At 39.7% G+C, this 22,252-nt stretch overlaps 1 protein-coding gene across 2 annotated transcripts in view; it reads right to left on the reverse strand.

Moving 5' to 3' along the window:
* The window catches only part of NAF1 (nuclear assembly factor 1 ribonucleoprotein), a 40,531-nt gene extending 18,591 nt beyond the window's left edge, over nucleotides 1-21,940 (reverse strand). For both annotated transcript variants that reach the window (XM_021101311.1, XM_003129014.6), the window contains exons 1-4: nucleotides 21,552-21,940; nucleotides 18,956-19,127; nucleotides 7,224-7,317; nucleotides 4,008-4,090 (exon numbers count right to left, since the gene is read on the reverse strand). In XM_021101311.1, coding sequence (XP_020956970.1) covers nucleotides 4,008-4,090; nucleotides 7,224-7,317; nucleotides 18,956-19,127; nucleotides 21,552-21,925 — 723 coding nt within the window. In that variant the 5' untranslated portion in view covers nucleotides 21,926-21,940. The remainder of the gene's footprint in view (nucleotides 1-4,007; nucleotides 4,091-7,223; nucleotides 7,318-18,955; nucleotides 19,128-21,551) is intronic.

Here is a 22,252-nt window from a genome sequence, read left to right on the forward strand (position 1 = left end):
CACAGTGAAAACTCCAATTAGGTTTTGTTGTTGTTGTTATTGAACTATGTCAGCTGTTTGTGTATTTTGGAAATTAACCCACTGTTGGTTGCATCATTTGCAAGTATCTTCTCCTACTCTATGGGTTGTCTTTTCATTTTATCTATGCTTTCCTTTGCTGTGCAAAAGCTTTTAGGTTTAAGTCCCATTTGTTTATTTTTGTCTTTATTTCCATTACTGTAGGAAACATCCAAAAAAAAAAAAAAAAAAAACCTGCTGTGATGCATGTTAAAGAGTGTTCTGCCTGATTTTCTCCAGGGGTGGATAGTATCCAGTCTTACAACTTTTTTTTTTTTTTTTGTTAGGCCCACACCTGTGGCATATGGAAGTTCCCAGGCTAGGGGTTGAATCAGAGCTGCAGCTGCCGGCCAAAGCCACAGCTAAGCAGAATCTGAGCCACATCTGCAAGCTACACCACAGCTCAAGGCAATGCCAGATCCTTAACCCAGTGAACGAGGCCAGGGATCAAACCCGCATTCTCATGTATACCAGTCAGGTTCATTACCACCTGAGCCACAAAAGGAACTAACTCCCAGGTCTTTAATCCATTATGAGTTCATTTGTGTACGTGGTGTTACAGAATGGTCTAATATCATTATTTTACATGTAGCTGTCCAGGTTTCCCAGCACCACTTACTGAAAAGACTGTCTTTTCTCCATTATATATTCCTTGGTAGAATGTAATTGGCCATAAATGCATAAGTTTATTTTTGGTTTTTTATCTTATTTCACCGATCTACTACTCCAAAGTTTATGTTTTGCAATGTTAAACATATTCTTCATAAGCATCATGTCCATGGCTATCTAATACCTCTTTATAGATCTAGCACAATTTATTTAACTTGTCATATACTGTAGAACATTTAGGCAGATTACAATTTATTCAATGTAAGAACTGATGTTATGATGAACACTTTTATATGTCATCTGTACTTCAGACCTCCTGAAAATTTATTTTTAAAGGATGGAATTATTGAAGCCAAAAGTATGATTATTATTTAAATTCTTGACGTAAATTACCGACTCTCTAAACTCAGACAAATTTAAATCAACTGCAATGAAAGTGCCTATTTATTATATCCTCAGTTGCTTGCTTTTGATAATAAAGATTCTCATCTGTTAGAAATTAAAACAGATAAGGAAAAAAATTTGCTTGAATACTCAAAACTAAATGCAAAGAAAATGACCAAGAAATTCATGTTATAAAGATATAATAGGTGGCATAGGTTAGTCACTTTTTAAAAATCCCATATTAAATAAATCAACATTAAAAGCAGAAATTGATTCACTACCATCAAAAGGAACTAATCATTATTAAGATTAAAGTGCAAAAGGTAGAAATTCGAATATGAGGTTGCCCTCCTTAAATCAGCAGGAAAGGGAGAGGGAGGTGGAAAGGAAAAAGAATCAGATCAGACCACTCCATTTAAGTTCTTTTTCAGCTTTGTAATTTTTGAGTAAATGAGGACAATTCTACTTCCTTACAGAATTTCAGTGAATTTTAAAAGATACACAAAACATTTATCACTGTGGCTGATTACTATTGTTATTGGAGAGGAGAGGGAAAAGGATGAATATTCAAAGGTTTAACACTGAAGGCAAAACTAATTTAGGGTCTAGATAGAATATGCTAAATAGCTAAGAGATTTGATTTCATTTTTGATCACTAGTTTAGTTGATACTCTCAACCCTCCACACCCCCATCATTATCTTGGGGATTATTTCAAGGTGCTTAGATTTACAGTCGAGTATTTTTGAAAGACCTGTCACTTGCTGAATTTACAAAGCCTTCTATGTAGTATTCAGAGAGAGACTGAATTTTTCCCTCTAGACTTATACCATATAGCTAAAGGTATACATAAGTGTCATGTTTTTATATAACACCTTCCAAAGTCAAATGACAGAAAGGCTGAGTAATAATATTAGTCAGGACTGTAAGTTCAAATGTACTGGAGGATATAAGAAATATGAGTTTAGATGGTTTTAAAATTGGGAAAGTGTAAGAGTTCCCTAGTAGCCTAGTGGGCTTGGCATTATCACTGCTGTGGCTCAAGTTCAATCCTTGGCTCAGGAACTTCTGCTTAGCATGGGCATGGCCAAAAAAATTAGCAAAATGTTGAGTATTTTGAAATTAAAATTGCCTAGGTTAGAATTACAGAAAAAGGAATCATGGAAACAATTAATTTTAAGTCCCAGGAAATGTGTTTCCCTTGCCCATCTCCCTCTTCCACTCAGGGCACAGGGTTTCTTCTCCTCGTCCCTTCCCACAACCTGCCCACTCACTTCCCTCCCTCCCTCTTTCCAACCCAAGGTTAAGCCTCTAGAATCTCTCTGACCCCTGAGAGTTTTAGCACTTCTTCCTCTGAATCAAAAGAACTAAGATTCACACTTGAAACAAAAGGACTGAGCCTAGGTACCTGAAAGGGAGATTAGCCCAGAGCCATCCTCCAGGCATGAAAAAGTCCTTTCTCGTCACAAACTTTCTCAAGAATTGTCAAAAAACCTTAGCTCTGGACACCAATTAATTCTGCCACTGACGCTTGCAATCCTGCTGACTGCTTTGCAATCCTGAGATTCATTTCTCTTTGGTAAATTAGTCTATCCACCTAAAAAATAGGCAGTGCCAAGGTGGCAGGACCCTAATAAAAAACCTGATCCTGGAGTTCCCATCGTGGCTCAGTGGTTAATGAATCCAACTAGGAACGTGAGGTTGCAGGTTCAATCCCCGGCCTTGCTCAGTGGGTTAAGGATCTGGTATTGCTATGAGCTGTGATAGGTCACAGACACAGCTCGGAGCTGGCATTGCTGTGGCTCTGGTGCAGGCCAGCGGCTACAGCTCCGATTAGACCCCTAGCCTGGGAACCTCCATATGCCACAGGAGTGGCCCTAGAAAAGGCAAAAAGACAAAACAAACAAACAAACAAACAAACAAAACCTAATCCCTTTCTAATTTGTGTTAGAATGGAACGGTAGGAAAAGGCATAGAAAAGAGAAAAGTTATGTGAGCTAATCCAGTAACACAGTTCAAAATACATGCTTTTTTCTGATTAAACACAAACTATATTTCTTAAAACAAAAACAACAACAAAAAGAAGCCAACTGTTGCTTACTTAGGAAAAATCAAACCGCAAAAAGCTGTTTCTCCTAAGATAGTGGCTGGTTCCTTATCTATTTCCAATTCAATACATATTTCTTAGTACACATAATTTACAAAGAACTGTACTACATACAGTGGGGAATCCTGGGGTGAATAAAAGATTACCTGGTTGGTATTTATATTTGTCCTCTTGGAAGGCTTAATGTCCTCTCCTTACCACTCAGAACCATGTGTGTGCTGGTACAATGTGGGTCTGTCTTTCCCATTAAGGATGGACATGCACTGTGCAGGCTGTGCCATCAGTAAGATGCTAGAAGGGACTGCCCAACTTATAGCTGGTATTAAAGTACACATATTCATAACTCCCCAGGAAACGCTTACAGTGACACTTTACTGTTACCACTGAAACCTTTTTCCACTTGAAAAAGATTCCACTCTCAGCACTACCTGAGGAAGACAAAGTCTGAAAAGTTTTGAGATCCAACTAGGTAAAGGGACTCAAAAACCAAAAAGTGTATGAACTACTATGTAGTGAAAGTCCCTCACACTCAGCTGAGTACCTGGAGGGTAGAGAACTATGTCTTATTCAATACACAGTCCCACTGATGGCAAAAAGCACCTGACAAGCATCAGGAAAAATTCTACACATGGGTATCTGATGACTCAAGCAGCAAAGACTAATAAGCAGTATTAAATGAATTTATAGACAGGCATAAAGTACTGAAGAAAATCAGGAATGTACTTAAACTCAAGAGCTCTAGATTGCTCATATACTAAAATAAGTAATTTTTTAAAGACAGATAGTGAAAGTCAGAAGAACCAATAAACAAAGAAACAGGCTAATTAGTAGGATTTGAATTTTTAAACAAACCTTTCCTGCTGCCTGTCGGTCGCTTTTAAAAATTACAGTCTCCTCATTAACTGGAGGTATGTTAGTCATAGATTCAATTATTACTGAAAAATGAAACAGAAGATATTAATTAGCAGGTAATGTAGACTTTAAATGAGAATATAGGATTTAATTCCAACATAATTTAAAATGAAATTTAAGGTGGGATAATATACTTCAGTTAAGTACTCCTCTCGAATAAACAAAGTCTATATGTTATCAAGTAGCACAGGGAAATAAATTCTACATATTTATATTTAATACAAAAGCTACAACTCTAAGAAAAAAAATTAAAGTGCAAAATCTCACAGAAAAAAACTGTAATCACCCAATAAGGATTCAACAAATTCAAGCTATGTAGTACTTTTTATCAAGCAATTTTAACCCAGAAAAGAATAATCACATTTAGTCACATAACTTCTGTTTTAAAAAAATTAGTCTTTCTCACTAGAAATTCTTTTCTGCAAAGCACTGACTACTTACCGATGTACAAAAAGGTTAAAGACTTTACATAAGCATTTTTCTCTGAACAGACGAAGTAAGAACGATACAGCTCCCAGTAATTCTTACCATTTCTCTTCTCAAAAGGCAAAAGCATTACCCCACTGGTCTAGCATAACCTTCAATTCTTGTAAGTCCCACAAATGGTAAATAACCAATCTATCACAGCAAAGAAACACACACACAATAGAGTCTCAGGAAATTAAAACAACAAGAAAACTCTATCTCATTACACACACTTGGAAAATAAAATAATATTAGTTATTATTTTATTAGTTGAATTCACTCAAAAAATTTTCACGTATATCCCAATTAATTTTGAGAGAGTTAATGCTAAGTTCTGAACATGCACAAAAGTAACAGATCATGTAAGTGACAGATTCTAGTAACAGGTCAACAATTTTTGAGTTAGAGCTACTTCTGAAAAAAGGACGATGGTAAGAACTGATGATGACAGGGAGCACTAACAGAATCCATCCTCAGTCTCCTCTCTCTCCCAATCCCCTTCCCAAGGAGCCAAATGGACATGAAAATTTAAAATCACCTAATCCTAAACCCTCAATTTATACAAAGATTAGAAAACAGGACTCAAGAGATTAACATCATCACATGGCCAAATCCAGACAGCACCACCACCACAATTCAGTGAGCTACCTTCTGTTTTGTAATTTGGTCCAAATAACAGTGGACACTTTAAGTTCTTAAAACAGGGTGTGAAATAAAAATGCACAAGACAGCATTTCCTCAGTCTGACTCATTAACCTTTCTTCCCACTAGGTTGAGAACTTTGTTAGTTTATTAAGGTATCTTAAACACAACAGTATCCTTGGAAAGCATTATTCCATGTGTTTCATATAGTTTACATTTATTTCCCTTGGGAATAAACATTCTGACCTAATTTTTTTCTATATACCTCAAGTCCAATAAATGCTTGACGCATACTATGTAATCAAGGATTACCTGTCTGACATGCATATTATTAAACGTCAGAATTCAAAAACTAGTAAGTGTAATGACTCAAGAATCATGAAGTTTTAATAATTACGACTTTGTAATTATTTTTAATCAGAATTTTCATTAATAAATTATAAAATTATTTAAGAATCAGGTTTTTAAATATTGCTAGGGACACTTACAAAAAGGTCAAAAGATAGTTACTCTTCTAGCACTGACTCAATATGCAACTGATCACAAGAGCAAGGGACTTGAATTTTTCTACACCCATAAGTCATAAACTAAGGAAAGCGGTAGACAATTTAGTCTTTTTCCCAGTTCAAAAATTCTATGATTTTGCCAACTCTTGAGTCCTATTTTCGGATGCATCTTACTAGAGGGTTAATGGTAGCAACATTAATTTCAAGGTCTCTCATTTAACTTCCTCATATGTTGGGGCTAAAAGAAGTCTGTAATATTTTTTCTCATATATTCCAATGGGTTCTTATTTCATATTATTATCAACCTTAAACCACAGAACTTGCTAACTGATACGTTTATAAGATAAAAATCAAAGGCAGCAGCAGATTCACTCCTCTCTACCACCCACCCCCCAAAAAAACAACACCCTAATCCCTGAACCTGTAAATGTTTCTTTACATTAAGAAGAGACTTTAAGGCACTCCCTTCATGACGCAGTGGAAACTAATCCAACTAGGAACCATGAGGTTGTAGGGTTTGATCTCTGGCCTTGCTCAGTGGGTTAAGGATGTGGAGTTGCCATGGTATATGTCGCAGACACAGCTCAGATCCTGAATTGCTGTGGCTGTGGTGTAGGCTGGCAGCTGTAGCTCTGATTTGACCCCTAGCTTGGGAACCTCCGTATGCCGTATGCCGCAAAAAGCATAAAAGAAAAGTGAGAGAGACTTTAAAATGTAATTAAGGTTAAGGACCCTGAATGGATTAACTGGATTACAAGTCTAAAGAGTCTTTAAAAGCAGAAAACTTTACAGGCTATGCTCAGAGAGAAGCTCCATTACGGGCTTTGAGAATGAAGATGGCCAAGGAGGTGTGCACCTCTGAAAGATGCAAAGGCAGAAAATGAACTGGCCTCTAGTGCCTTCAGAAAGGGGTTCAGTCTGATGGACCCCTGACTTGAGCCAATGGGACCAGATCACACTTTAGTCCAGAGAACTGTAAAATAGTTTGTGTTGTTTTATACCAATAAATCTGTAGCAATTTAACAGCAACAGAAAACAAATACACCAAACCAAAGAAATTCTGGAGAAATATGTCAATAAAAGCACACTTTAATCTTTATAAAGACAACATATTTATGTGTTACTTGTACAAGTAAAAACTGAGTTTATCTGCTCAAACTTAATGACCATAAAATGATCTGTTATTACGTATTTGGAGAAAGTTTTCACTAGTCATAAAGTCTTTGATTTCATTATTAATATATGCTTGGATATACATGGTAATTTTTATTAATAAAAATATTCAAATGAGAGTTTGGGGTTTGTAGGTGTAAGCTACTGCATTTAGAATGGATAATGTACAACACAGGGAACTATACCCAGACTCTAGGGACAGAACATGATGGAAGACAGTATAAGATAGGGAATGTATGTGTATACATATATATGTATGGATGGATGGCCAGATCACTTAGTTGTACAGCAGAAATTGGCACAATATTGTAAATCAACTATATTTTAATAAACAAAGACAAAAAGAAGTTATTAAAAAAATTTCACTTACCTAACTGTTCAATAACACTTGAAACCATTCCAAGAGGCTTTAATTCAATATCTTCAGGCAGAATAATAGTGAGTTCTTCAACAGAAGGAAGTTCCTAAAATATAAAAAGGCATTAATATTCCTCCAGCTTCAGCAACTTAGCTTTTTAAAAAAGGCCAGTTTCCATTTAGAGAGCTATACCCGTCTCTGAAGATGTAACATTAAGTACTAACACCACCTCTTTGATGTTGTCCTTTCTGGTGTCTGCATATTTCTTCCCACCTTCATGATCTCCCACCTAAGTAATTCAAAAGACTTAGTGACTATATCCTAATCCATGAGAACATGGAACTAAATACCACTCTAGATGTTTTCTTCCAATCATACTTGAACAAGAGACCTCTGTCCCCTAAGAAAGCTACTGTTAAGGAATCCAAGGTAAAGAAAAGAGACAATTCACTTAGTAACTCCCAAAAAATGTTCCATCTGAAGAGAAGTAATTTTATTGGTCACTGCACTATCTCCACAGGTGCCTTCATGTAGTTAATTAATATTACTGTTATTAAATAGCTGAACAGAGAAGCAAGTAACTTTGGGGCTGTGTGAAAAAGATGATTTTCCTGGCCCCTTAAGAAAAAAATACCAAATTCCTGGAAACACTATGTAAGCTTCAGTCTGGAAAAGTGTGAAGGTGTTGTCTGATTACCTTCCCTCTCCAGGTTAAACATCAAATTTCTTTGCATCTAAAGATTTCTCTTTTCTGACCCAGCTGCTAAATGTATCTCAGTTGCTATAGAAACTAGATATTAAAATAGAGATGAAGTTGAAGAAAAATCCAAGAATAAAACAGACCTCAGGCTTTAAATTAAATAAACAGAGCTTTTTCTTTTCACTTCTGCCAAAACATCACAATCGACCCTGTGAAGGAAGTTTTTCCTTCAGAAGGGCTTGAAAGTACTAAGATCCTATTAGTGGCATGTTAGGGTTAGTTTGGGAAAAAAAAAAGATAACTTTTGAAGAAATGCTTGACAAGACAGGAAAACCTAAATTATACCATGCATTGCAGGTGAGAGTATATTTAGTAATCATTTTCCTCTACTGGAGCTGAAACCAAGGTTTTTAACAAAGCACTTAACCAGAGTTAAAGCATAACTTTCTTCTGGGGATGCTGCTTTCTGATCCAGAACTAGTTATAAAGTGCCATGGTAAGGGGCTCAACAAACTCAGTGAAAAAGACTCACCCTGCATGGTCAAGTGTGGCCTGTGATGAAGGAAATGATTATATTTTCACATCAGAATTTTACTGAGTCTTTGAAGGAGAGGAAAACCCCTGTCCATTTTACCATATTAACTATAGAAGGAAAGCCTTTTCCAGGCAAGACCCTGGTCTGAAAGTGCTCCGTTCATCTCAGAATAGGGAAGCAAGTTGAGTTGTTAGAACAACTGGGAAATGTGACATGGAAAGGCCTGGTTTAAGAAGTTCTTAACTAAACAGAAACCCCACACCCTGTTAAATAAGACTGGAGAACTGCACGCTGGAGGACTGTAGACAGGAGGCTTTAATGGGATATAGTGGGCAATTGAAAGGCCGGTGTTATGGGGCTGGGCTCTGGGCCTGGCACCCCTAACTCAGCAGGGGGTGACGAAACCACACTATTCCTTGCCACCTGCCAATCCCTCTTCAGACAGCTCTTAACAAACTTTACATTTCTAACTCTAAAATGTTTTACTTAATAAAATATCCACATTGCAATGTAAGGTATCCTTCTACCTATATTTTGCACATGTTTCCATACCAAAACTAAGTCTCTAATTTCATTTAAACACTCTATGGTGTCCACTGTAGAGATGTACTATAATTTAGGATACCTGTCACCTGATAAAAATTAAAAAGGTACAGATGAATGTTTTATCATTAAATGAAATGATACAATGAACATTCTTTACCATATATCCTTTGTTTAACTCCTCTGAGAAATTCTCCTTAAGTGAAGCTGCTAGATACAGAGCATAATTTTTTTTTTTTTTTTTGCTATTTTAGGGCCACACCCCGTGGTATATGGAGGTTCCCAGGCTAAAGGTTGAATCTGAGCTGTAGCCCCCAGCCTATGCCACAGCCACAGCAATGCCAGATCCGATCCATGTCTGCAACCTACACCACAGCTCATGGCACGGCAGATCCTTAACCCACGAAGCGAGGCCAGGGATCAAACCTGCATCCTCATGGATGCTAGTCAGGTTCATTAACCACTGAGCCACGAAGGGAACTCCCAGAGTATAAACATTTTTAATTTTGACTGATACTGTTAAATCCCTTTTCAGAAAGGTTACATCAGTTTACACATCCAAGAATGATGTACGAAAGATTTTCCTACATCCTTTGCAGCACTGAGAAGCAAACTTCAACTCCCATCCGTCTGATAGGTCTAAAATAATATCTTGCTCTAGTTTGAATTTCTTCAAATAAATCAGGAAGACACATGTCCTTGCTATCTGAATGTGTCTGTGAACTGTATGCACACTTTATACACTTTTCTTCTGGAGGGTTTATCTTTTTACCAATTTACAAGAAAACTGTGGGTTTTTCAGAATACTTTCCCTTTATCAAATACATAGCAAACATATACTCCCTTACCTCCCACCATGTTTTTAGCATTTAAGTTGTTTAATGAACTCTGGCATTTGACTAGACCAAATACACTAATTTTTTCCTTTCTTTCAATTTTGAGACTTGTGTCATATTTACAAAGACCTTCCCTATACCAGGATAACTCAAACTTATCAGAGTTTATTTGAGCAAAAATCAATTCCAATCAAGAAGCACTGAACTGGAACTGGTTGGGGGTTCCCAGGATCACTCAGAAAATTCACTGATTTTATTGCTCCTCGTTTCATTTTTTAAATTTGGATATTTGTTCCATATGCAACTTTTAATTATATATAAACAAGGTACAGACTGGCTTTATCTGTATGCCAATTACTAGCCAGTTCTGCCTACATGCTGTAGAATAATCTTTTTCCTACTGATCTGAAAAACAAACTTTAACATATATCGGGCGTTTTACTAAAATTTCCACTTGGTTCCACTGATCTCTTTCAGTATTTGGTACTAAATGTTGCCTTTCATAATACATTTTAATTTAACATCTGGGAATAAGGGCTAGTGCCCCTAGCCCCTCCATCAGTACTTTCTCCCTACATGATTTTCTTACAAAATCAACTTTAAACCACTCAGTCCTACTAGTGTAGCTAGGGCTGTTTAAATCACATGGAATTATGACTGTCCTCTTACAGGTCCTACATAGTCCATACAGGCTTACTGAGGCCACTTTACACCTTTGTGTTCTTGTGAATGCCAAGGTATTTAACATGTTCTATTGCTACTATAAACAGATTCTGTTGTAGGGTATTATTTGAACACAAGAAAGCACCAGGCTGAAATTTACATTTAGTGATTTTCCTCTGTATTACCACATTTTCAAGAAAATAAGTGCTTCTCCTCCTTTTCAATATCAGTATGTTATGTATCACTCTTGGAATGACATTGGCTGGAAGACCAGAATATCAAGTGTGAAGCACTGGTGGCAACCATGGGTATGTCTGACTCTATGAGGACAATTTCACATGTTAAGCATAATGATGCATTCTGACTGGGTCTGTTTAATAAGGTGAATAAGAAAAGTATCCTTCTATTCATATCCGTGTCTTTTTTCAATCAGAAATTACTGCTGAACTTCAACAAATGCCTTCTCAATGTCTTCCAAGATTACTACAACATAACTGACTGTGAGTCTCCAGGGCCTGATGGAGTCCTGATGTCCTGCTGTGAGGACATCTAAGAGAAAGACAAGGAAAGGTAACAAAGCCAGAATATCCATGCACAGGGAGGCAGGGACGCACACCCACAAAGCATAGCTGACAGGCTCCCTTAACTCCTGTTACTACCCTGTTTCCAACTTATGGACGAATACAGTGAAAAGCTTTGCCAACCAATGGCGAAGATCTCTGATGTCATGTAGAACCAAACTTAGAAGAGACACCACACTTCTAATTTTCAGTGACTCCAGTACTTTATAACATGGCAATGTATGTACATTTCCTGCGATTCCTAAAAAAGGCAATGAAGGCATTAAATTGACTCTACCTATAGAAGTCGTAACAGACCCTACCTATAAAAGTCATATGCCTGAAGTCTCTACCTCCAATACTCTGTAGAACAGAAAGGGTATATATAAAAAACTAAATATTGTACATAATACTTAAGGAGATAAGTGAAATCAGCCTAGTACAATTCCAGGTTGAGATCAATAAGAAAAACCAGCCTCACATAGTTTCAGGTTAAAAAGCCTGTTTGGGAGTTTGCCTTTGAAAGTCCAGTTAGGTCAAGCAGTATATTTGCTGTGGAAAAGGCAGATATTTGAGGGACTGAATCAAGGGAGAAAAGACATACTTGTTCCTTTTAAATGAGCATGTTAAGACATACAGGGGGGGGGGGGGCATCTACCCTACTCCCTCAGCAACTCACCCAAAGGCGTGCTTTCCATGAATATTTTTGGCAGATTGAGGGCTGAACTTTGGAAATTGAAAGGGGAACTCCCTGGACTATAACATCAGACCATCAGTCTAAGATCTTGTCTTGATATGCAGATGTCACAAGTTACCTTCCCTTCCCTAGTGAGGATCTAAAGAACTACACCATCTCCAAGCTTAGTCACTCTTTATCAAATCATCCCACAGCTTTGCTTCCTCAATACATTCCTGTCTAAGGCACTGTTTACCTGCTTTTATTTCCCTGACTAGACAGGGAAATAGGACCTGGTCTGCCCTGCTCACTGCTATACTATCACTGGAGCATAGTAGGTGCTTAGTATAAACTTATTCTTTGGTCATCAGTCTAAACTAAACAAAAAGCTCAGAAAAGGTCACAGCATTTTTCAGTCAGAGCAGAAATGAAAAAATAATTCTTACAATTTAAGAGAATCCTCAAAGAATAAAAAAGCTCTCAACCCAACCCTCTCAAAAGCAAAATAGAAAACACAGGCTTTTGCTTCAGCGTCACTGCCCAGGACAGATGCACAGACACCTCGGGTGTGCAACAGCAAACATGACTCCAACTATTAGATTAACACCTGGCCCCTGACATCACTGCAGCTGCCCCGGGAAGATAAGGACTAAATCTGCTCAGTCTCAAAATCCCTTTCAAGGAAAAAAAAAAATCAATCATTCTGCTTTTCCATCATTGGAGAAAGTGTGAGTGTGTGTGTGTGTGTGTGTGTGTGTGTGTGACAGAAACAAGTAGCAGAACACAGACACGCCCCAATAATGAAAAAAAGGGCCAGAACACACCCTCAAGGATGCCACTGCCCTTCCAGTGCACACAGGATGTAAAGAGTCAGAGGTAAAAGCCACAATGATAACACTGAGGTAGGGGTGATGAAGGAGGTCCAGGCGCTTCCCTCCATATCAACACACCAATGTAAACAGGTTAGGAAGACTGAATATATGAGCCTGGTGAACCTACTACCCGCAGGCAAAGATGAATGAGAGAGTATCTGCCTATCAAGACACTAATTACATTTGGTTATTTCAATTTCATAAAAGTTAAGATTCACAATGCACTCTTTAGGAGCAGGAGCCACACTCAAGTGCTGAGAAGCTGCAGTTGAAGGACAGCACAGATACAGACCAAAGTTTTCTTCGCTTCAGGAAAGCCCACTGGGCAGCAGTGTTCACACTGTCACACCCAAACACTAGCTATGCACACAGGCCTAAGGGGACCAATACATTTTCAGCCATTAATACAGGTATAATTTTAAGACCACATTACAAGAGTATGTTACTATTAGGTCTCAAAGCCAATCTGCATACTCCACCTGGAAAACAAAGGTACATGATAAATCTCTACCATCATCATTGTTACTTGTTATTTTCCAAAACTATAAAGAAATTAAAAATCTGTTCTGGATGTATAGTACCTACAACTAGACATAAATAGCTACACTCTCGTTTAAATAAAATTAACATTATGTTTACTGACCCAAATCAAAGAGGAGCAAAAATATTTTTCTGGCCATATCATAGTTATTCAAAATGTCAATATGTAATAACAAAGAAAAGACAGGGAAAAGAAAAAAATATTTCATTCATATCAGCCAAAAGGGAAAATAAAAATCACAGCATTTGGCAAATGAAGAGATGAAATTCAACATACTAAAGAAATCCAATCATTTCTTTCTGACACTCTCTATAGTTCCAAGTCAAAAGCTTTATTAAACGGCAATGTAGGGTTTCTTACAATAATGTAAGAATGCCTGCAGCATATGATACAGTCATCCTTTACCAGGACAAAACATGCTACTTATTCAGAAAGCAAACAATTAAGAAGTTTGGGAGTTCCCGTCGTGGCGCAGTGGTTAATGAATCCAACTAGGAACCATGAGGTTGTGGGTTCAGTCCCTGCCCTTGCTCAGTGGGCTAATGATCTGGCGTTGCCGTGAGCTGTGGTGTAGATTGCAGACGCGGCTCGGATCTCGCGTTGCTGTGGCTCTGGTGTAGGCTGGCAGCTACAGCTCTGATTCGACCCCTAGCCTGGGAACCTCCATATGCCACGGGAGGAGCCCAAAGAAATAGCAAAAAGACAAAAAAAACAAACAAACAAAAAAAAAGAAGTTTGAATGATCCAATTCCAGCTCTGCTAAGCAGGTACCAGAGAAACTAAATACAGAGCTGCCTGGAATCCACCTGATGTGAATTCTGAATCTATAAGCACTGAGGAATCTGGCAAAAAAAGTTCTGAGTAACGCATACATGTGATTAACAACGTAATTTTTAAAATGTTCAATAAAATACAAACCCAAAAGACAGCGCATTAACACAGCAACTACACAGCGGATCCCCACAAAGCTAGACTGAGTCTGGAGAACAGAGGCTCAAAGCTATGGCACTGACGAAAGGCAGGTCTGAAGCACTCTTCAGAAGCAGCCAGGAAAGATCAACCACTGTGCTACAAGAATATGGTTACATCCTGATTCTTGAACAGAATCCTCAGCTCAACAAAATATTCAAAATGAGTCACATTCAACATTAAAAATTCAACTGCAAACACACCAGTCACAAAATGGTGTCTAAGGCTTGGCAGCACAAAAGTGGGAGGGGTTCATGGGTCAAAAGGGCCCTTGAAATGGACATTCACACCTTCCCTGGCCTTGACTGACAGCCCAATGGGGCTTATCACAGGGAAAGGAAAAAAAAATCAGAAATTTATGACCATCTGAGGCAACATCATCTAAAGAACCTTTGATTTGGGTTTTCATGGACAAATACAGGAAAAGGGCAGCACAGAGTAGGAAAGCCCCTTCACAATACCTGGTGGAGCTCAGCTATTGCAGGCAAGCACTAATCACCCTCATTAACTCCCCTATTACACATGACACTAAACTTAGATTCACACCAGACCATTAAATATTTTCACCTAAAAAATGAAAACGAGGAGTTCTTGCTGTGGTGCAACAGAGATGAGTGCTAGGGCACAGGTTTGATCCCCACCCAGCACAGTGGGTTAAGGATGCGGTGTTACCACAGTTGCCACAGCTGATCTGAATCAGATTCCTGGCCCAGGAACTCCTTATGCCACTGGGCAGCCAAAAAAAGAAAAAGAAAAAAAAAAACCCCACAAGAGTGAATAATACTTAAGTGTCTTTATATTTTCCTTTTAAAACAGAATACAATGTCATCATTCCATTTTTCTTTAAAATTACTGTCACCAAAAAAACAGTTCCTAAGAATACCTTTAAAAGCTAACTGGCATAAATATAAAATTAAAATAAAATCATAATCATCTCAATAAGAAAAAAACCTCCACTGATAGGTAAAACCCTAAGCAGTGTGTCTTTATGTTATCGAGGAGTCCATATTCCACCAAATCTAAGATACTGACTTTACGCTCCACAAAGATAGAAGCTCACCATCGCCATCAGTTTTCAGTCCCTACTTCACAAACGTGTTAACCACACTGCAGAATACAATTCTTCTGCAACAGACCTGGCTCTTTCCCTCCAAGTCCCTATTCTGCCCGCCTGCCCCTTTCCACCCTTCAATCTCCAGTCAGGCCCTGACAGCTCCTGACCACTGCAGCGTATGTCAACTCCTTATCCACTCCATCCTCCAGCTCCAATATCTGGTCCCACTCATTTGGCACTCAGTCCAACTCCCTGGGGTTACTCTGCCTTCAGAAGGTGTGAAGGCTCCCCCTCTAGCTGGATTCCTCATCACACATCTGTCTTTATGCCCTAAAGCAATCACCATTTCCTGATTAAAATCTACTGGCGACCAGGGGAATCTAGTCCATGGACTGTTTCTGTGTAAGACAGATCATATTCAAGTGCATGCAGAGGATACTCTGCTGAATAAACCATACAAGCCTTACTGAAATAACTGTATCATGAAGCATGAATTTCAGGGTTTAAAAAAAAATCTGAACACTGTTTCAAAAAAACACCAAGTATTAATGAAAACCTATCTCTTTTCAAGTATGTAAGCCATTTCTTAAGTATCAGGCATTTTGACAATAATGTTAATAACTGCCATCAGTATTCTAAAATATGATACAGTTAATTTCAAATACTAGAGCTAGAAAAAGCTGAAGTTGAACAAAGCCTACATTTAGGACAAAACTTATAAACCAAGTTAGGCCCTGAAAACACCACATGCAGTCAATGATTATCAAGTGCAGAACAAAGTACAACACAATTTCAAGAGGGTGGAAAGTCAAAAAGCTGTGAAAGAATCTACTGCAATTTCTGAGCACTTGAGGTGGTCCAGGTATTTCCACATCCTCATCTTAGGGTGTTTCATGACATAGGTCTGTGCTGCCCGGAAGAGAAAAAGTGTATTCAACCTAAAAATCACAAAGTTCAACCTAATACACTGCATGCATCTTATAATATAGGCAGTCTCTAAACAATAAACATAAATTTACCAAGAACTGCCCTACAAACATTACATTTTTTCTTGATCATGCTATATTACCTGTATAAATATACATCTCAATGACAATATTATCTATGTATTTTCCTCATAAGCATTGTAATCATAATTTTTAAATATTATGTAAAAACTTCAGGTTTTCAGGAAAGAAAACAATAGGCACTAATTTATATAATTCGTTTTTTGGTTTTTTTTTCTTTTTTCTTTTTTTATGGCAACACATGTAGCATATGAAGTTCCCAGGCCAGGAACTGAATCTGTGCCACAGCTGCAGCAACACTGGACCATCTTCAAAATTTACCTACTTTCACAATCCCTTTGTCACCTGGCTCTCTACATACTAGCCCTCGCATTTGCCCATGTGCTTTCTGACAAGCACACTTTTCTACACACTCTCTGGATGTCCAGGCAATCTGGGTACCATTTCACTAGCCTCAACTATTTGCTCAGGCCTATACACCAGGCCCCAGAAAACCACCGAATCTCTCCATGGCTTTCACACAGGAGTACCAGTGACCAAGCCTCCAGCCCATGGAGAAACACCTACCAAGCATCAAAGAATGAGGCGAGTCCTAAAGAAGCTGAGTCCCTGCAGCCACACCACCCATAGCAAGGGGCCAAGGCATTCTCTCCCCTGGGATTTCAGGGCTGAAGCCCTGAGGGAATCATCACATAAGAGTGAGATCCTAAATCAGAGATTTGGGGCAGACCAGGGACCTCATTCCTCACTCTAAAGACTAGGAACACCTAGTACATTTACTTCCTAACTATGGAAATACAAAGTAAATAGCTAGGGAAGAATCCACAATTTAAAAATAAAGACTATAGGAGTTCCCCTCGTGGTGCAGTGGAAACAAATCTGACTAGGAACTATGAGGTTGCAGGTTCGATCCCTGGCCTCACTCAGTGGGTTAAGGATCCAGCATTGCCATGAGCTGTTGTGTAGGTCACAGATGCGGCTCGGATCTCGTGTGGCTGTGGCTGTGGCACAGGCCAGCAGCTGTAGCTCCAATTAGACCCCTAGCCTGGAAACCTCCATATGCCGCAGGTGTGGCCCTAAAAAGCAATAGATAAATAAATAAATAACAAAATAATAAATAAATAAAGACTATGACTGCCTCTTCCATCCTCCCCAAAGATCCTACAGAACTGGCACAAAAACAGACCAGTCCACTATTCCAAGTTTTAAGAGCTCATATAGTTGCCCCACAAAGTGTCATTTTGTGCCAGAAGCCAAGCACATACTCGCGTTAACTCAACAGCACCTCCAGCAATTAACTGTGTCAGCTTCATATACTGTCTCTCTCCAGTGGGGACTAAGGGCAGGAGGGGATGGGTCTTGTTTACAGGAGCCTGCACTCTCTCTTAAAGTGAGTGACTGCGGAATGCCTGCTCACCCCCACCCACATCCTACAATCAATCAGGTGTCACTGAGAACCCAGGTCCTAGAGCATCCCTAAAGGAACCACAGACCCACCAATGTTGGGTCTGAATGCAGTCCTCAATAACATGGCTCCTGGCCACTTTTTGGACACAGACCCTTTCTAACTTTCTGATGAAAACATGGGTACTCTAGCCACAAAAATACCTAAATAAATTGACTAAGATTTTTCATTAAATTTGAAGGGATTCCTAAGGGAAAAATTCCTGATTTCGTAAGATAAATCCAAAAATGAAGCACATACCTATACAAAAGTGCCATGACCATTTATTTGTGATTCTTACTCCCTAAGAAATAACTTAAGTAGAAAGGTGATCAAGATATATAGGGCAAAGACCAAACAAATCTCCCAATACTTTCAGGAAACAGTCCTAAGTCAGGAGAGGCCTTTGGGAAAAAAGACCACTGAGAGAGATCAATGTCTACAATAGGAAAACAAATCACTGGTGAAGCTGCATATAAACTCAAGGGCTCTGAACATGTGAGGCATAAGTGAGACAGGAAATTTCTTATTAAGAGTAGAGAAAAAGAAACAATACTGATCAAACACAGTCTTGAAAAGGTGCCTGAATGCCTCTTAGCCAAGAGGCATTTATAAAACTTTTTTCAAATCTTGCTTTACTACTTCATCAATTTGAGTGTTATATATTTATAATTAGGGGTCACTAAATTTTTCAAAGTTTTTTCAAATTTACTTATGTGCGGCAATACAGCGGTATATTGTGAAATTCTGAGACTTTCCTCTTGGATCGTATGATTTCAACAGTACCATCAACCTTCTAGGAAGAGCTTACAGCTTAGGAGGAATAACCACACAGGAGTGAACTTTATAAACCAAATCCATCAAATGCTAATAACATTTTGCAATAAACAAGCTTTTTCCAACTGCAATAATGAAAATAATCCAAAAACTTCAATAGAAATCCTCAAAAGTACAACCAATCTAATTTCACTTTTTATTTCTCTAAATGTAATCAACTAAAAACAATAATTTCACTTGCTACTGAGAAAATTTTCTGACTTATAGAACAAAAAAGAGTTGTACATCTTTCCAATCTTTAGAGAAGACTGAAATGGAAAACAGCAAGTTAAACTGGACTCCCAGCACAACTATCAAATCTTAGCATTAGAAGCCACCTAAGAAATTACTCAGATCAATCCTCTCTTTGAGTTAAGAAACCCAAAGCATGGCAAAAGTACGACCAATAAAAGTAGAGAATGGTCTTCAAATATATGGAGCAGATACAAGCCAAGTGAGATCAATATTAGTGCCATAATATATTGTAGAACATGCAAATTAGGTTTAGTAACAAATCTAAGTACTTACACTAAGAAGTAACTCATCTTTTGTTTTAAGAGGAAAATTCTTATTTTCTTTCTCAACTTGTGAATCATCTTCTCCATCTGACAGCACTGGAGGAAGCGATACACCAGAGGAGGATGATGAGGATGATGAGGTGGAAGAGGAGGAGCTTGAACTATCGGAGGAATCTGTTTCACTGCCGAGAAGAAAAAGTTGTAAACAGTACAAAAGTACTATTATGATGGTATCAAATTAAGAATATTCAGCTAGGAAATATCTACTTTACCAGATGTTGACATTGCTGGTATAATTCAAAAGCTCACATTTCAAAAGTAACTACAAGGTATTTGGAAAGCAGTCTAATCCATAGATCCCATGTTCACATCCTTCCTATAACCCCAAACCTTCTTATCACTCTTGCCTCACATTTGATGACATATGCATCTAACCTAAATATAAGTAAGATGACAGAAGAGAATTCTGGGCATGGCAGCTCTCTTATTAGTCACCAAGGACCATATCACAATTAAGCCAAGAGGACTTCTCAGTCCTCAATCTGCAAAATCCTCCAAGTTACTAACCATGCGGAACACTCTCTCCTCTCCGCACACTCCTTGAGCCCTGGACTTCGACAGCAATTCTCCTCTTAGTTTACATTTTGGTTGCTGGTACTCCTTCAGCTACTCCTAGGTGTTGTTTGAGTCCCATCCTTACTTTTCCTTCTCTCTGTACTATTTTCATGAATAACCTCATCCACTCCAGTGAGTTCAATCATTACTGATGTTCAAATAATGCCTAAATCTTCAGCCTTGATATGGCTTAGCTCCACCCCAATCTCTGGTTGTTTACCACAACCACTGTATCAAAGACCTACAGGGATCTCACACTCACAACAAGTTCAAAGAAAAGAAGTGCTTTCTCTTTACTAAATCTACGTTTCTTTTTGAGCTTCTAATTTACTTCACTGTTTTGGCTTCAGTCCAGTCACCAGAGGTAGAAACCCTGGAAACACCTTAAGCTACTACTGCATTCTCAGAGTCAGTGATAACTGCTAAACATGACTCCTATTCCACTGGTAACATCTGAATACAGAGTGGGTATCAGGTGACATTAAGGAATTAGGGTTAACTTTACTATGACTGAAAACAGCATGATGATTATGTAAAAAGTATTTTACTAGTTAGAGATGCATAATAAAGAATTTGCAGATAAGCTGAGATTTGTTTTAAAGCTATCAGGTTAAAAAAAAGCTAAAAACGTTTGACAGAACAAAATTATCAAAATATTGCAAAGTGTCAAGTTTGGTGATGAGTGTATGTGCATTGCTTTCTATACTTTTACATTATACTATTACATTACTCTCTATACTTTTTAGGAGTCTGAAAACACCCATAATGAAAAGTTAAAGTAAGTTTTAAATTTATACCCCCATATCAGAATCGTCCCCTGAAGTCTAAACTCCTATAGCCTCTCTGCCACCTCAAATGTCCCATAAGAGAAGTCTCAAATTAGCTGTCCAAATTAAACATTTCTATTAGTCAACATGACGGTCCCAGACAGGTTCTTCCCAGCTCAGTAAACACACCACCATCCATCCATTTGGTGCTTTTCGTTTAGGCCACGACCACATCTATTGGCAAGCCTAACCAGGGGGTTTTTCAAAGTATTCAACCCAAATACGGTCACGTGGACTGATGCAGCATCTTTCCATCTGCCTCCATCCGCTTCTCTCTGCTTTCACTCTCGAACACAGTTCAATTCCTTCCATATCGGGCGAATTCTATTAGAATGTTAACCTGAGTAAAACTCTTAAAACAGTTTCTGCAGCACTGACAATTAAACATTAACACGGTGTTGGGCTCTCCGATTATTTTCTCAGTGCCGTGCTTGTTCCCTCGTGGTAATTTCACCAACTAGTGGACGTGCCTACTATTCAAATACAGGGCAGGGGTCTGTTTTGTTCGCTGGTGCGGCACCGCACAGGACATACTCAAACACTCGCAGACGACGTTCTGTGTGGTTTAGTAACGTCACGCTGACTCTCCTACCGCCGCAGAAGTTTCACACACAAGACTGGGGGGGGGGGGTCCTACTAAAACCTATGCAGAACGACAAGTAATAGTAAAGTAACATCCTTTCCCTAGCCTCATGAACACCTGCCCACCACAGGGACTCTAAGAATGAGCAAAATTGTCAGGAGCCTTTTGGAAACGCACAAAGTTCCCTAACTGGTGCTCCATCCACGTGGTTCAAAGAGCTAGAGCGCGCGCCGAACAGAACAGAGACGGACCTGTCCCGCTCTGGCTCTAAGTCACTTAGCGAGGGACTGCCCTGGTCCCCCAGCCCCGGGCCTTCCAGGTGTCGAGCCATGTCCGACCCCCGCGCCTCAGGATCTCAGCCCTCTCATGGAAGGGACACGAGGCCCGGGAGAGAGGAAATAGCTCGGACTCCCGCCCCCATTCTGCCCCGCGTCTCCTTACTAAAGGGACACAACACCCTGGAACCACTCCGACCCCCGCCCAGGCCCAGGCTTCACGTCCTCTTAGGAAGAAACACAAACTCAAGAAACGGCTTTCAGACCCCTCTCCCTCCAGACCCTCGTCCCCATTCTCACGCCCACCTGTCCGTGTCCGAGTCCGAATCCGAGTCCGAGTCAGACGTCTCCGGGCAGCTTCCTCGGTGAGGCGGCTGCAGGCCTGCTGGCGGCAACCGCATAAGCTGCTGCTCCTCCGCGCGGTCCAGGGACCCCCCGTCCGGGTGCTGCGCAGAGAGCGCAGCGGGGCCCAGCGCCGGAACCGCCAGTCCTTCGCCCGCCTCCACGCCGACGCCCCCGAACTTCAGCGTCTGCAGCTGAGCGGCGGCTTCCACCACCTCCATGGCTCTCCCGGCGAGAAGAGAAGGAACTCCGCGGCCACGGCCGGGTTCCCGCGCGGCCCCTGGCGACGCGCCTCCACCGCGCACACAGCGCCGCTTCCGGGCAGCGCGTGACGTCATGCGGCGCGCGGACGTTCCAGGAGCGGAGCGAGAGTAGGCCTTGGGCTCCAGGATTGCGTGGTCCTAAGCCCGCCGGTTTGGCTGCGCTCAAACGGAGTTACAGCCATGGGTATACTGCTCGCACGGTGACAGTTCGTCTCAAAAACTCCTGCAGTGCTCCCTCTTTTTATCCAAGGCACTTTATGAGAAAGCACAAATAGTGGGGAACTGCCGCTGGTGGTTGCTGTCACAGTTGACTCTGCTTCACAGAAAGGGTGGGACGAAGATAAAAACACTAAGGATCTGAGAAGTCATGACTCTAGGTCATAAAGAAGGCAAGAAAAAGTT

Source organism: Sus scrofa, chromosome 8, assembly GCF_000003025.6.
Source record: "Sus scrofa isolate TJ Tabasco breed Duroc chromosome 8, Sscrofa11.1, whole genome shotgun sequence".
Taxonomy (NCBI): domain Eukaryota; kingdom Metazoa; phylum Chordata; class Mammalia; order Artiodactyla; family Suidae; genus Sus; species Sus scrofa.